The sequence below is a fragment of the Amblyomma mixtum genome, chromosome 3 (assembly GCF_055824585.1).
Source record: "Amblyomma mixtum isolate Tamu chromosome 3, ASM5582458v1, whole genome shotgun sequence".
NCBI classification, from domain to species: domain Eukaryota; kingdom Metazoa; phylum Arthropoda; class Arachnida; order Ixodida; family Ixodidae; genus Amblyomma; species Amblyomma mixtum.
The window spans coordinates 188,693,739-188,710,736 of NC_143014.1; the positions used below are offsets into that span (position 1 = coordinate 188,693,739).

The following is a 16,998-nucleotide window of genomic DNA, read 5'->3' on the forward strand; positions in this document are numbered from 1 at the left end:
AAGCCCCGAACGGCCGGGTGAAGCCCGCGCGCTGCGTAGGCCTAAGTTGGCTGTGGTACCTTACGTTCAAACGTTCTCGCACAATCTGCAAAAGGTGGCGTAGCGTTACGACGTGAAAGTCGTGTGCTCTGCACTCTGCAAGCTGTCAAAGCTCTGCAGAATGACGGACTTAGAAGCAACCCAGCAACGTGACTGTGGCAAGAACCACAGGCAGCCTTTTGTTGAATGCGCAGAAGGCGTAGTATACCTGATTCCTTTAACGCGCGGAAAAGTGTACACCCTTCCAATTTTTTAATGGTATCACGCGAGCATCGACCGTTCGCTTGATCAGCGCCCTATGACGGAACAAATCGGCAAACTCGCCTAGAGTTGCCGCATGCTCAAGAAGACCAGATCACGTTGGCCGTCGTCACTAGGCTGTTCCAGGAGCTGCGCGCAGCCCCCGACCCTTTCCTTCGATCGTTATACTGCTGGCATACGCGCAGCCGATATTCAGGAGAAGCCACGTGCCGCCCAGCTGCTAACAGCTTTACTCAGCGTTTCTCGCATGAACCTTGCGATGAATATTTCGTTTGCTCTTGTTTTGTTTGCAGTTGTATGCAGATATGGCTGTGGCCCACGATTTTTATAAGCGGGAGATAAAAAAATGCCAGGTAGTGCGGTAAGCGAAGGAAGGGTTGGGGGCTGCGCGCAGATCCTGGAACAGCCTAGCAGACGACGGCCACCGTGAGCTGGCCCTCGTGCGCATGCGGCAACTCTCGGCGAGTTTGCCGATTTGTTCCGTCATAGGGCGCTGATCAAGTGAACGGTCGATTCTCACGTGATACCGTTAAAAAATTGGAAGGGTGTCGATTGGCCAAACTGGGAAATGTGATCATGAGAGGTCAAGGAAGCACGCAAAAATCTCAAAAATTCGCTGAAGGAAAAGGTTTTGAAGGTTTTCTCCCGCAAATCATTGTCTCACTCGCAAAGACTGTTTGCCCGACCTAGAAAACACTTCCGTTATAAAGAGCAAAACCCGTGCCACACGGGGAATCGTAGGATCTGAATGGATATCCAGACATCAGGAGGGCTGCGTCAGCATGGCCTCCATCACCCTCTCAGACAAAGAGCTGGTATATTTGCGCATGCGGAGACGATAGCCCCTGACTCGGAGAACATGAATATATTTGTGAATCGTGCGCAATTAAAGTTCAGCGCACGCCCTTGTCTACTCTGCGTCCGTTTTCCACTTTTTGCGCTGCTGTCGTTACTTCTAAGTATGTACCAACACGCCCAATTCACAGCATTACACGTGCCCTAAACTAACAACACATTTCCGTCCCTGTCACATACTCCTTTCTGCGAGAAAACGCTGCGCGTAGAAGACGGCCATGCAGCTCGCGTAAGCTGTTTAGCCGTGACGCAGCCGCTTCTGAATTTTGTAACCGAGCGCACGCTGCTAATCGAGCGTGTCGCGTGCACCCGCTTCCGAATGCGCGCGCAAACGGAAGCCCCCAGGCTGCTGCAATCAAAAGCGGCCCGATGCATCGCTTCGCGCTGCAGGATGATGCGTCCATTGTTTAATATCCCGTCAGCCTTTGCACGCAAGCGGTCTGTGTGCTCCCTCTGCCGTTTAGCGCACTGTACTGTCTGGCAGAGCCATAACCGCCAGCACCCTCGGCGGAAAAAACGGCCAGCATCGTGCGAGTGTTCTCAGCAAGCCGCGCGGAGAAGATGTGACGGCGCACGCACCGACTGACGCCAAGTAGGTCCCGAGGGATGCTCTGCCCTCTCCGAGGGGTGTGTCATCAGTGGCGCGCTGCTGCTTTAGACGCTCACGCTAAGACTGGGGTGGTATAACGCTCGCTCTCTCAGGGAGTTTGCGGTACATAACGCTTCTTCCGCTTCTCCGCAAGCCAACTCGCTGTGCCTTTGTTTTGGTTCTTCTGAGCCAACGGGCCCATTCTCACAGAAAGCTGGAAGGGCGCGTAAAGTCTAATTATCTCAGGGAAACAAAAGCGTTTTCTTCATTTTCTTAAATTTTTGCTTTGCCAGCGTTGGCCATACTGGCGCCAACATAAACGAGGCAAGTAACGAGCACGTGCCTTGTTACGGCTGTGGAAACTGCTCGCCAGCCAGTAGACAGCGTAGATTTGATATTACCGCATGTTGTCGACGAGCGTATACGATGAAACAACCGCGCGAATCCTCTCGTAAAAGTTGGAATTCAGGGCGCTCGTCCTTAGCGCTCCGCCGCGCTCTTCGGTCCTTGATCTCCCACGCGCTGTCATTTGATGGGGATCGCCAGCAGCGAGGCTGGAGGCCGGAGAACCCTTTCTTGCCTCCAAGCGTCGCCGGCGGCAGTCAATCCCAACAAACACGAGGTCGCAGTTTATTTCAGTCTACTCTGAGCAAAAAAAGAAGTCACCACTAGATGGCTGCCACTTGGCAGACGAAAGTCTCAAGCAAGTGACTTTCGAATCAACCTTCGTTAGCCTTCTGATCTTAGTACGTGTAGTACTACTGGCCACATACGGCAGGGATTTTTTTTTTCTTGAACCCTCACATACAACCTGCGCATGCACAGGACTGACTAACTATTCTGTGTAACCATACATTCGCTGCAGTCACCGAGGAATATTCGTTTTTTTTTGGTGCTTGGAAAGAAATATATCCTCGAAAATAGCGTATATGCTTTCCGCAATATAGGACAATTTTGTTTTGTTTCCGTTTTTGCGCTGGACCTTTAAAGAATGTAACTGTTTCTCATCACCTAACAAAAGTTTGAAAGGTGTACGTGGGTTTTCTTAGTGATAGTGTGGGCTCTAGTTTTAAATGCAAGTAAAACTATCGATCGTATCGCAGAAAAAAATGTAGCGGGGGATCAGGCTGCAGCCTCGAATGCAGCGAAATTTTGCCTTATCTGCTCATTTATCTTCATCTTTATCTTTGCTTTATCTGCTCATCAACCTCGAAGTAAGTTACTCTGGGGTTCCCAATATGTTGGTAAAAATTGACACAACTAAAAGTGCGGCACCAGACGCCATACCTAACATGTTTTTAAAGACGTACTCGGAATGGAGTGCCCGTTATCTAAGTCATTTTCACCAAATCACTGGACACATCCTCCGTTCCCCAGGCTTGGAAAATTGCCGATGTCATCCCGGTGTTTAAATCTGGCGATAAACAACAAATTAGTAATTACCGACCGATCTCCCTAATTTCCACTTGAGCTTCTTGAGCACATTATTCACAAGCACAGTGTTCAGTTCTTAACTTGTCATAATCTACTGTCACACTGTCAGCACGGTTTTCGATCTGGTTTTTCCACTGTCACTCAGTTCATTTAATTTACTCACGACGTCGCTTCCGCTTTAAATAACCGTGATCAAATCGATGCAATATTTATAGATTATTCCAAAGCATTTTACATGGTCTGCCATAATAAGCTTCTTCGTAAACTACGCACCATATTTAACGGCTATAAGTTACTGGACTGGATAACCGACTACTTATACTTAAGATCCCAGTTCGTCCCTTTCAACCATGCACAGTCATCGTCAGTCACTGTAACTTCAGATGTGCCCAAGGATCGGTGCTTGGGCCTCTACTCTTTATAATTTTTATTAATGATGTCGCTAATGTTACTAATGACACCGTCGTGAAGTTACGCCTATAGACCTCCTCCATGTTTGCAAACAAGCGAGGTGGCGCTGCAGTCGCGATTGGGCTCGCGGTAGGCAAGAGGCCAGGGAGTGGCGTCGAGTTGAGGTGGTGCAGCGCCGGTTTTCAAGGCTTGTATGCGCGTTTTGAGTTTCTGAGAATCATAACAATGGTTGATGCTTTCAACTTAGTATTCCTCGAAGTACACGGGCTCGCGTTGGCCATGTACGGCGTATTTCGACACGGTGTGTATTGTATTATGGCAAGAAAGCGCTGCAGTTGGTTTCTACCCCAGGTATTCAATAAAATGATAACTTTTTGACACTGAACTAGCAAGAAGGATTTTACCTGGGGACAGCTGAGGGAAGCACTGGCGTTTTTTCGGTAGAGCCGACGTGCGCTCACCGTCTGTTGACACACGTGTCGCACAGTGCGAAAAGAGGGGACAGCGTCGATCGTGTCCCGATCTCATCTGTCTCGCGTAGCCGCTCTTTTTAGCAGTCAGATCAGGCACCAGCCAGACCTACTTCTCCCCTTCTTCAACTGGTCCATTTGGTGAAAAATTTGGATGCCTGAAATTATATTTCTTCCAGCCCTGGGTCCTCTGTTTGGTTACTAAAAAATATAGCAAAATATTCAGTAGAAATTCATAAAATTACGGTTTTTAGATCTGTGGTCGTCAAAAATTGTGAGGTAATGGCGTTTCTGATGGTCCTGGCACGTCGCGAATCCTGCGGGTTTCCGACGACGGAGCACCACAATGGTAGTATCACTACGCAGAAGAGGAATCAGAGGTTTCGTTGATTTCAGTGCGGCATTTCTTTAACCAAAGCGAAAGCGAAGAGGCCATAAACGAGGGGAAGAAACTTAAAGGTTTGTTTTGTGATCTACCACATTTTCTGATTGGCATCACTCACCCCTTCGTAAATTTGTAACGAATGGAAATAGAATGATTCTATTTGTCGCGAACGATTCCAGAGACATTGAGGAGTGCAATAAATCTCTCGACTTTTTTTTTTTTTGCTACAGGAGCAGTAGTATGGTAGTCATTTTTGATAAGAAAGGTAGTGCGAATCTAAAAAAAAAGTAATACCGCCATCATAGAGAATAGGGCGTTGGCAACGTGCTGGCATAAAAAATTCCCGCATATTCTACTTAATTATTCAAGACCCGTGGTGACTTGACGAGGGTGTTAATTATAATTATCCAAGAACTTTACCAGGTGAAAATAAAACGCATTGCTGAAATTAGCAGAGCAATTTCATATTTGCACCAAATTTGGTTACATATCTCAAGCATCAATAAAGAAAACACTTTTCATTTCCTCATCCCTTGTCAATCTCGCTACGTGCCTCTGTTGGTAGCCCGCCTGCGGTTGCTTCTTTCCAAACAGCCTTCGCGATCATGTACTACTTCATGAAGAAGCTTATGATGCAATGAAAGTGCGCTGTTCGAAGCATGCCAACGCGACCGCGCAAGATTGTCACAACTTACCAGACTTTTCTACTACAATCAAATAATTATGTCGGTCATGTGAAGTAATATTTTGAAGTATATATTAAATGCCCTAAAATGCGTCATTACACGTTCGTATAACTTCTACACATGTTAAAACATGCTGTGCTATCAACAAAATAACGCACTCCCCGGTGGAGAGTGACCCTGCCGGCGCCCGTGCACACCAGCTCAGGGTGATAAATACGTTCGCAGCTACATACATGCTTTTTTTTTTCCTTGCGCAATTTTAAGCGTACCATGCGGTTGTTCAGGTGAATGAGCGCGGCAATTTCCGTGCTATGAAGTACGCTGCCTGGCAGCGCCGGTCTACACCGAGACTTCGCGCTTTTACTACCGCGGCTCATTTCCTAATGCAGCATTTATTTCCGAGAAACCTATTAAAGCTAATCTAATTTTTCTTTTTATGATACTACGCGGATCCAACAGCGACGCAGCTGGTCAGTACATGCTGCTTCTGCAGTGCGCAGCCACAATATGCAGCCGCCGGTAGCTGCAGCAGCTGCGGTAGGCACGGTCAGGCGGAATCTGTTTTGCCTACCACGCGAAAGTCGCTACTGACATCAGCGCCACCGCATCTCCGTGACGTCGCGGGGTGAAGGAGGTCTATATGCCGATGACTGCGTGCTTTACCACAACGTTGCTAACGCCCATGATCAACAGGAACTAAGTGTTTTCATTGTTCTGTGAATAGAGTAACGCATGGCAAATAAATTAATTTCACTAAAACAGTTGCAATAATCTTTGGTAACAAAAAGAATCCGCTGCATTTCTCTTACAGTAATAACGGTAACTGCTTGACCTATGTCAGCGAGTTCAGGTACCTGGGCGTTATATTTTGCATAACTTAAAATGGAATACTCACATAAACAACATTTCTGGGAAAGCACTTCGCAAACTTGGCTATCTCAAACGAACCTTAAAAAATGCCACGAAGGAATGTAAATTAACTGCTTACAAATCACTAGTTCGACCCATCCTGGAGTACGCCTAAATTGTCTGGTCCCCTCATTACGCGCGCGACATTGACCTAGTAGAACGTTAAGTTGGGCGAGTTGGTATAGGTTCATGGTTGAAAAACAGCGCGAAAAAGACTAGAGACAAGAGTAAAGGCGACGACAGGTCCTGTCGTCGCCTTTACTCTTGTCTCTAGTCTTTTGTGCGCTGTTTTTCAACCACGACATTGACCGTTTAGAATCAGTTTAAAAAAAAAAAAGCAAAACGATTCATCTTCGGCAAGTACGATCGCAAGGTTTCACCTTCTTCCCATATGCACAGTTTATCTTTCCAAACGTTAGAACATGGGCGCACACGTGAGCGCATCATTATGCTGAACAAGAACGTTCACACGTCATCTGGCATTCAGGCACCCTTCACATTTGTGTCCTCAAGCGCACGTGCAACCCGACGGAACCGCTGATTAAGCATTGTTCCTTTCAAACCACTTATAGATTGCTTTAAATTTTTTTTTTCCCTGTAACTGTTGAAATTTGGAATGGACTGGATGGCTCACTTCGCTTATTGCCAATTGAAGAGTTCGTTGTTCAGTTGCCTGACAATTTGACTTGTTGATCTGTTTTTAATACTTCTATGCTATCTATTTCTATGCTACCCATGTTATTTGTTTTTACTAATGTATGTATCCACTCCTGCTATGTCTCTCCTCCGAGACAGCAGTATTTATAAAAAAAAATAAAATAAATAAGATTTTTGGGGCCTTTATCATTCATACTCACGTCCGTACTCTGTCCAAAGCAGAGGCCGCTGGCGAGATGCCGGGCCAGTCTAAAAGCCATGAGGTGGAACTCCTGTGGCCTTCGTCGTCCCGCAAAGCTCTAGTGACGGTGCTCCTCTGACGCTACGAGGGTGGGCGCATGAGGAGATATACAAATTACATTGTCTTCGTATCAGTGGTAGCAACCACAACACCTTCTCAATTTTAGACGAAACTACTTGAAGCCGTTGCCATGAACATTTGTACGAATGTGGCCGCCACGCGTCCAGAAGCTTCGCGTCCAGAAGCTTCTCGGCTCTTCAACATACAAACTGCCCTTAAAGCCTTTCATGCAAAATAACGTGGGTAGTGCTGTTTGTAATACTGTAAGGCACGCACCTGGTGCTTCTGTTGCTGAAAGAGAAATAAGAGAACATGCTCTGCACTTGCATAGCGTGTTTGTTTTCCAGCTCACTGTACGCTAGAAGCCCTCCGCGCGCGAGGCACATGACCATACAACAGACGCGACTGTTAGTTGTTTACAAAAGTTCTCACTGTGGTCTTTTAGAACTTGTGAAAGTTTACTAGGGATGGGAACTGAAGACCGCGACACGACCCGTATGTCGCGCAAAAGCAGCCGAGCCACCGACACACCGTCTCTGGTTCGGATGCTTCCATGCAGAAATTCCTCGCAAACAAACTCGGCGGTACGCACGCCGCCACACTTTTGCCTCTTCTTCAGTGTCACCTTATTTTCCCCTCCCTTTTTTTCTTAAGTTCACATGACGCTGCGGGTAAAATGAAAAGGGCCGCTTCGTCTCAATTTCTGCCATTGCCCCATTTCTCCCTGCAGCCGCAGTTGCCTTTCGTCGGCTGTGCTCCGACCGAAGCTGTCCGCCTCCGAGGCCACGATGCAGCGAGGCTCGTCTTTTGCACTCAGTGGAGCGGCAGCATGCCTCTTGCTTCAGGTGAGGACCCGCTACCATCGGCGTGCGCTTGAAGTGTTCCTTTCATGCATTGGTGCAACTGCTTGCTTGAGAGCGCACGCTACGCATGATGCCGCAGTTTGCCTTCACGTGTTTTACAGAAGACGAATACGTGCGACCAAGAGAGGGAGAATCGAACAAAAAAATAAAACTATCCCGCTGATGATTAGGCCGTAAATGCGAGGCATCCTTGCTTAAACACAGCACGTGTTTGTTTTGCAAAGACTACTTCATATCCGCGCTAGTTGAATAGGATCGACATTCGTGCGGTCCATTATTAGTCGTCTACTGCCGGATAAAGTATGGGTGACGGCCATGCATGGAAACAGATGATGTTATACCTACCACATTTTTAATTTTTGATCGACAAAATATGATGGCATACAAACATGCTGTGACTTGCTTTTGGAAAATCGCACTAGAACTCAATTTACAGCGGTTTTATTTGACCCCGTGCTGCCGCTGTCAGGGCTCCGGATTCCCCGCTGTCTTATCGTCCTTAACCCGTGGCTGATGATTCTCTACGTAACGTGTGTAAGGTTTGGTTTGGTTATTGGGGTTTAACGTCCCAAAGCAACTCACGCTATCAGGGACGCCGTAGTGAAGGGCTCCGGAAATTTCGACCAAATTTCTTTAACGTGCACTGACATCGCACAGCACACTGGCTTCTAGAATTTCGCCTCCGTCGAAATTCGGTCGCCGCGGGTAGGGATCGAACCCGCGTCTTTTGGGTCAGCAGCCGAGCGCCGTAACCACTGAGCCACCGCGGCGGGGCTAACGTGTATAAGGGAGCTGAGTAGTTTTAGTAATGGTAGACAAGCACCTTGCTTTTTTTTTTAATTCCGTCACAAACGCCTTTTGACGGCTTTAGACAGATGGGCCAGAGAGAACTTAATCTTGAAGTATGCCTCAGGTAACCCGGTGCTGCGAGACTTTTCGCCTAAAAGAAAGCTTTTATATCCTCAGCGTACCCTAAAATAATGCACTGCCACGCATAAAAGTGTGTTTGCGCCTTGGCATGTATGAACCGCAATGTGCATTGCAGACGTGAAAAAGAGAGAAAACGCAGCCGCGGTGGTTCAGTGGTTATGGCGCTCTGCTGCTGTCCCGAAAGGCGCAGGTTCGATCCTGGCCGCGGCGGTTGAATTTCGATGCAGGCGAAAATCTAGAGGCCCGTGTACTGTGCAATATCAGTGCACGTTAAAGAACCCCAGGTGGTCGAAATTTCCGGAGGCCTTCACTGCGGCGTCCCTCATAGTCTGAGTCGCTTTGGGACGCTAAACCCTCATAAACCATAAAACGTAAAAAAAGAGAAAATTACCACACCAAGCGTTCGAATCAGAAAAACTCTAACCCAAGACGCGTATATAAGAAAGCGTTCATATTGTGCCTATACTGTCAAATACACTGCAGCCGAGGGCAGAAAACTAAAAGCTGCAGAAAGGTCTCGTCACGACTCTACGACGCTCGCAACTTATATGACCAACAGTATGGGCACCAGTGGTAGATAAAACTCTGCCTGGCGTGTGTTTCGGCTCACGCGCAAGCGGTGAGGGCAACCGCCAGATTTGAAAGGGAAGAAAAGTGGAGTCACACTCGGGAGTCCGGGTCGCGCGACGAAGCGAAAATGGAAAGGTTGAGGTAAAAAGCGAGTGATCCGCTATTGCCTGCATTGGCCAAACGTTCAAATAAGAATGACAGGTAGTAACACCCCCCCCCCCCCCAAAAAAAAAAAAAAAAAGTACTCTGCACCGAAAAAGCGATATTTGCGCGAAATAAGAATTTAAGAATGTCAGAATAATCTTATTGGTAGCGCCATTCAGGTAATTATGCAAACAATATACTGAACGAATAATATAAATAATATGCGGAAGGAAGGAAATAATATACAGATGAAAAATAATGTATATGGATGTATTGAGATAAGAACGGTAAGCGAGGTAACATTACCATTTCTTGTTTTCAATGAAATTATTATATGTGATGGGAAAATGCACTCCTTTTTATGCGCTCAAAGCAAGTGTACTCCACATTCGCTTTAGACGCTAAGATATTACGAAACGCTAAAGTTTTTGCATTGCAGCGAACACAAGCGGAAGTCGAAACTAAGACTTCGACTTAAAGCGCAGATCGATTGCGACGTTTCCGTAGCTCTGTAAGTATGTCACTCCCCGCTCAAGCCTTCTGACTAGTACAACTTACAGCTCAAGCTAGTACGCGTAAATTAAGGCCCCTGATTACCCAGTACGAAGTGATTTCCTGCAGTGCTTCTTTAAGAACGTTAAAAAATACTTGAATGAGCTAGAAGCTTGGAATAACATGTGAAAAAGTGCCGCTATGCGAGGCCCTCTATTTTCCGCGTTCCCGGAGAGGAACAACAAATATTTTGTAACTTTGGTGAATGATTCAGATATAAAATGCGATTTAGACTACACAGCGAAGCCTTATGCCTCAGACAGCTCTTGTTTCTTTGTCATGATTGATTGATCGCCGGGTGATGTCAGAATAGTGTTTAAAAATACGCGTTCGACGATGCAAGTAACGGATCTGCGTTGTAGTAAGATTAGATTGACCTGAATACATTGGCAAGATTAACTATTCGTATCAAAACTCTCACGTATACGGCCAGAAAATAGGACCAGATTATTTATTATGCAGCTGAAGTAAATCTGGGAAGTTACATTTAATATTACTGCCACATCAGCGGCGACGTGACAGTAATATTTGAACGTTATTTCACAGCTTTATTTCTACTGTATATCAATAATTGATCATACTTTCCGGCAGCATATGTGGCCGTTGGAATACAAAGGGTTAAAAGGTAGAGATGAGGGAGCTCCTGAAATTTGGTTCGGTCTCCTTACGTCCGCGTTCATATTCAAAGTCCCTTGAAATTTTCGCTCTGTTAAGATGCTACATGGCATTTAAAAATATTTATCTTTCTTTCGGAGCGTCTGGGAACTCTTGAAGCATTTCTAGTTATAGACTGGAAAAAAAAAAAGCAATTATGTTGCCAGAAGAATGGTGTCAGTGCGCGTTTTTTTTCTTACCAGTTGTAGCTGACGTATGAAAACAACAAAAAGAATGGCATCTTTCTTGTTGCTCTTGTCATATGTAGGTAGTTTTATGCGCCAAAGCAGTGTATTTGGATGGTATACGCCTACCTTCGACCTTAAGGAAAAAGATCGGAGTGCGCTTGGCTTGTAAGGGGGCCTCCAGGAAGATAAGTTCTCGCCAGTTGTTTTGCGACGTGTTTTTTTTTTTTTCGCTCTGTCTTTCTCCCTACCCAGCTCTCTCCCATCAGAGGCGAAGACAGGCAAGTGAAGACGCTCCTCTAGATCGTTTTTTTTTATCGTTGTTTACCGTTCTATCTCCTATCGTTACAAGGCTTCACGAAGTGGCCTTCGCATGCCTTACAGCCGAGTTAGTGAGCTCCGCGCGTTGAGTTTACGGAAGTGAATACGGTCTCAAAATGATACGTGCCAGGTCATGCAGTGCGATCAATCACCCGGAGATCGATCGACCGTGGCGCCGGTGTTACGTTGGCAAGACGTCGCACTTTCGCGTAGGCGCCTGGCGCATGCTGCGTCGGCAACGGAGCACCATGCCGGAACATTACCGGCTGCTCGCTGGAGCTTGCCTGAACTATGCTGTTGCAATGAGATCCCCGAGTTTTCCCGCAGACGTGACCATGGTGCGAAGCCCTTCGAGCCGAGGTTCGCTTACGCACAGCTTGCGTGCCTACAAGCGCTCCATTGTGTCTCAGTTAGCACCATGAAGACTGGCTCTCTCCGACTAGGAACTCGGTGCAGCATTTTGCGCTCCGCTCTTCGTCTGTGGAGAAAACTAGGCCGAGATCATAGCGAGTTAACTGGTTAGTTCTCGAAGTTTTCCCTTTGCTAAGGGCATGAATGTATGAGAAGTTGGTGCCAGGAATTTCAGGCAGCGCAGTGCATTTCTCTTCCACTCTGATGTTCAGTTCTTTGTATCAGTGTATTGTTAACATCGGGGAAACGCCATGTCACTTCCATAGCTAAATATTTAAAAAAATTGCGTACTTGAAGTCACCTGCGGCACCTGTCTACAAGAACCCGAACCAATGGCTTGTCCGGATTTGTTGCTCAGTAATATGAGCCTGTACTCTACATCACTGCACCTGGCAAGCCGGTGTCTTTATTAGCAAGTTGTCTTTTGCTACGGCATGATATCCAGCTGCTGTCGGCGGCTGCATAATAAATTTAACTAAACACTAACTGGATTCATACACGATTCAGGCGCATATAGCACTTTTATAAAGTGCGGCAACCCTTACTGAAAAAAAAAATTCCCCGCGATATCGATAATAGTGTCAAAAATAAGCCGGACAGTTGCTTTATTATTAGGCCTCGCTTCTCAGCTGTAAATCAAATGCAAAAAAGAAAGATCGAAAAGGTGAAAGGAGCCATAAAGTTAAAGCGAGGCTTCGAAAAATTTGGCCTCTGCATTTTTGTGACAACTCAACTGAGCGACAATAAGCAGTTGAGGTTTGTTTTTTTGTTCCGGTGCCATAATGCGCAAAAACATTTTCTTCTTTTTGTTTACTAACTCCAAGTGCAATGTAAGCGGAAGGAGGCGAAAGTCCGCAACTAATCGCTCATTGCGCTGCTCGGCGCTCTTGCTGCTTTTTCTTCTTGACGCCATCGACGATGCCGTCAATCTCAAGAATCCTTTTACGTCTTTCAGGTATTCCGACTGGCGGCGGCCAAAGGTAAGGCAAAGTCTCAGCCTTACACTGAGCAGTTTTCTTTTGCCTTCGAATGGCGCACAAGCATAAGAGCGACCTTCTTGAGAGCGCAGCAGTAGTGCCCTTCATGGGCATTTTCACTAAACCAAAAGTAAGGGGAATACGGCGTTTCGGTCTAAATTCCCGGACGTACGAGCCAGTGGAAATCTGCATATTTGATGCGTGTATGTCCATTCCTATTACCTGTGCTTCCGCATATGATTATAGTGCACAACCACCTTCACAAGGTCACGCATCAGTCCACGTAGTTACCATGACCATGTTGTTTTTGCTTATTGTCTAAAAAAAAAAAGACCGCGCGAAAGTCAAATACACGGCTATGAAAGGACAAGGCAAGCGCTTCTGCTGTTCTGTCTTAGCTCTGTCTTTCTCTTTTGCGCTGTCTTCCTAAGATGCTACTATGCCAACTTGCTCAACATTCGAAGCCACTAAGCGTTCCTTTTGCTTTTAGTACCAGTTGAGCATAGTGAATAAGTTGAATACACGATGCTGGTCATGTTGATATGGGTCGCTGGTTTGAGCCGAATAGTTTTTCTTGCAGTCTGATGCCTAAACGCCACTGCGTGTTGGAAAAAACTGAACTTGATCTTACGATAGACAACCGCTTACGCCTGTGCGCTCTGTGCGCTCTGTTAAGGTAAGCTCCTCTGCCACAGTTCACAGAAAACATACCACGGACTGTTGACAAATGTGCTGGGGCTTGGCTTAAAAGCCGCTGCGCCGGTAGCGAATAAAAAGTCGCGTATAAACGTTGCAAGTGAAATTCCCTAAAAGGCGCAATTAAACACTCCTCTGTCCAACGGGCCTACATTATCCTCATCCCACGTTAACAACCTGAAAGCTTTTTGGGCTGCACTACACCAGTTTCAGGGCTCATTTTTCGGATTCCAGTGTGAAATACCGACGCCGGCTGCGACCACTCCTCAAATGGAGCAGTTCCGGCAGTGCGGAAACGAATCCTTGGTTGTACAGAGGGAAAATAGTCTCATCAAGACCATGCCGGCGGCTGATGCTTTGATAAGGGTAATGAATCGATGTCAGCGGCTATCGTCCCATGTGAATGATACCGAGGGGTAAAACCGAAATAAAAGCAGGAAACCGGTGCCAGTTTTGTCGGACGCTGTAAAGGTGATTAACGTTGTACGCCAGCAGTTCTTACCACATCAACATTTCCACGCGCGACTCGTGGCTACCAGGGCGAACCTCATATTTTCGGCTTTACTCGCAAAAAATAGTGCTTCAGTATCGTTGGATACAATCTAAAATCGTGCTTATCGCTTCAGCTTCTCCCCTGGTGGCGGTAACGACCATCGCGACGTTATAATCTGCATGCCTATAGCAGTGATGACGTTCAGACGGACTTGAGAAGAAAAAAATCTTTTGGCTTCATAATGTGCTTTTATAGATTAAAATGAGGAATTTTCGAGGTACAAAACAAGTGTTCTGTCGCGTTTCGCGATCATCAGATCTTTGGCGGGCGAGAGATACTTCGTTTCTTGGAAAAAGGGGAGTGCTCTCAGATGCATCGAGGGAAGAGGACACCCGTCCTTGAGCACGCATACAGACCGCATTGGGGGCCGTGGCTTGGCGCAGGGGCCGGCAGCGTGGGAAGCCTGAGCGCCGGTCTGGTGGGTCCGGACACCGCCGTGCTGTCCTGGGCGCAGCCGACGGGTGGCGCCGACAGCTACGAGCTGCGCGTGATGCGTGGGTCAGCGCTGGTCTTCGCCCAGCGCTTTCCGCTCGACGCGGCGGAGAAGACTCAGCCTGTGCTGTATTACCGACTCACGGGTCTGCGGCCGGCCACAACCTACAACGTGTCCGTGTCCGCCATTTTGGGAGGCCAACAGGGTCCCGTTTCCAGCGTTGTGTTCACCACGGCTACATTAGGTGAAGCGGCTCTTTCATTTTCTCTTAAGAGACGCATGCCCTGGAGGATTGGGGCATGAGGCGCGTGCACGCTTTTCGCTGAGTTATCAATAATCAGCTTCTCAAAGGCGAAAGCGGGGCTCGGTACAGCGACTCATGTTCTGCCTCGATAGCCACTCAGGACTATACGGCCAGCATAGGCGCCGCACTGTCCACTGCTTTAAGTGCGGGAGCAAAGCGGACAAAACACATTTGAGCAGTATTTCACTTGCATGCAGTTCGCACCTTCTAGAGCCACGAAGACGGGGGCACATGAGCGGAAATGGTTTACGGAAGTGTTCTACACTGGCCCCACAAACCTGCAGTGTGGATCTTCTTTCATGCCCAAGCTCGCAGTCTGATCTGACAGACGAGGTGGAGCAATTGAAATGCGCGGTTTTGAAAACTCGCTGCCTTCATTTCCTCTGTACAACTTCTGTCGTTTTACTTTCGAAATATCGGTAGCTTAGAGATTCCCGTTCAGCGAAAAATACGACGTCCGGCGTTGTTCTCGCGAAACTTCGTATTGTTTGGAAAGGTCTGGCGTTACACGAGGAGCGACCGAATCGAAAAGTGATTAAAACATTAGATAAATTGTCACTACAAGGTCGCAACATGACTCAAACGTCATTGCGGCATGCAAGTATATAAAGTAAAAGAACTGCGCTGAAAAGAAAATTGGAGCAGCTAGTGGGGAATCGAACCCCTGACCCTTGCATTGCGAGTAAGACACGCTGCCCCTAGGCCACGCAAGCATTTTTTCTTCAACGTGGTGTTTATTACAGTGACGCAATATTCTATGTATATGAACTTTGTACAAACTATAAGGAAAATGGCATCAAATCAACACGACACAATGCATAATACGGCACACCTGAACGACCAAGCACTAGAAAAAAGGCAATACTCTTCCTATAGAAGAGCTATCATTCTACTGAAGTGTTTTCCAGAAACAAGATTCACAATGTCGGTCCATCATCAGTGTTTTCCACAGGCTGCGTAGTCCAATTAAAAAGAACATGCCTAAGGGTTCATCAACAAGGCAGTTCAGTGAGATATCGTACAGAATGCGCCGTCAAATTAAGGATTTTTCGTTCAATGGCCGTTGCGTGATATCCCAGTGTAGCATTGAATCTTTGCGATTGATAAAATAATGCTCACTTTCTTCTGGAGCATCACAAAGGTGGCAATTTACCGCAGACACAAAAATGCCCTTTTTCTCTAACCATGTTATAACCGGCAATGCCTCGGTGTGTGGTCTATAGAAAAGTGTCTTTGTACACGGCGAGAGGGGTATCACGTGCTGTCTTAAGTACGTGATGTCCCTGCAAACCTAAATACAGAGCGGTACATGGGCGGGGGGAAAAGTATATAAGGTAAATAGTTGTACAACCGTTTCCTCGGCCACGTGGGCACGTTCGTACGGCTTGGTTAAAGGGGGTTTTATGTTTGGGGTGTGGTCTTTCACCTAACGTGGTAGCTTATGACTTCATGCATGTTAATGAGTATGTGTGTGATTAGAGAGTCACTAATTAAGAGAGTAGCAATTAAGCGAGTCGCAAAGGGCATTTCGGTGAGGGGTGAGTGTATGCGAACGACTGTATGCTTCTGTCAAGTGGCATTGGTGTCATGTGATCTGGAAACATTAGTAGATGACTTAATCGGGTATTACGCTAGTGAGATCACTGTAGGCGCTGACGGGACCCATTAACCCAATCCCGTCATACCCTCAAAGCCAGAGCTTAAGTGTCCCCCCCCCATTTTTTTTTAATTTGCTTGCGAGCCACGGGACAAATATTTTATTTTGCGCAGTGTTTGCGGCATCGCGTTAGCTCACAAGTGACTGACTGTCTTTCGAAAGGAACTTTGTCAGAAAAGTATAAACCATTTTTGTTTCTAATTATTGAAGAAGGCTTTTTTAAATATTTTTAATATTTGACATTAAGTTCTTATTGTGAAATCTCAAAGAAATTACGCATAGAAAACTGCATAACAGGAACTTTACGGGCTTCAAAAACCTCGTGCATGCCTTATAGTGAGTATTCCGCATTGTCGCTACCATCCTGAAGTAAACGTTTCACACGCTGTTATCTAAAAAGGCTACGAAGTCGTATTTCTTAAGAAAAAAATAATTGAAACAAAGCCTATGAACGTGCCACCGACACCCCTCTCTCGTGAAGCGCGTTAACGTTATTTCTCTTTCGCGAAGATGGGCCTAGCGAGGAGAGCACCTTGGAGCTAATTTGATCACCCGCAAGGGCACCTTGTGTAAGGAGGTGTTGGTGCTTGGCGCCACCACGGACCCTTAGCCCCCATACCGAAGCTGTCATCCGTACCGTGGCGATAGGTTGAAAGGTGGAGGGAAGAAACCTTGAACGGTGGCGGTCGAGGAAGTGGTCAATCCTCGGCCGATGGGCTCCTCGTCTGTCTACCAGGCGGGGAGTCCCGGG

At 46.8% G+C, this 16,998-nt stretch overlaps 1 protein-coding gene across 3 annotated transcripts in view; it reads left to right on the top strand.

Annotated features, from left to right (window-relative positions):
* LOC149353028 (netrin receptor DCC-like) overlaps positions 1-16,998 on the top strand; it is a 68,472-nt gene that overhangs the window by 8,324 nt on the left and 43,150 nt on the right. Inside the window, exons 1-4 of one of the 3 annotated variants that reach the window (XM_089577266.1) lie at positions 1,643-1,747; positions 7,728-7,842; positions 12,583-12,607; positions 14,237-14,530. In XM_089577266.1, the coding sequence (XP_089433392.1) occupies positions 7,786-7,842; positions 12,583-12,607; positions 14,237-14,530 (376 nt within the window). In that variant the 5' untranslated portion in view covers positions 1,643-1,747; positions 7,728-7,785. Of the gene's footprint in view, positions 1-1,642; positions 1,748-7,727; positions 7,843-12,582; positions 12,608-14,236; positions 14,531-16,998 lie in introns of those variants that run through there. The other 2 variants (XM_089577265.1, XM_089577267.1) reach the window with 2 other exon arrangements.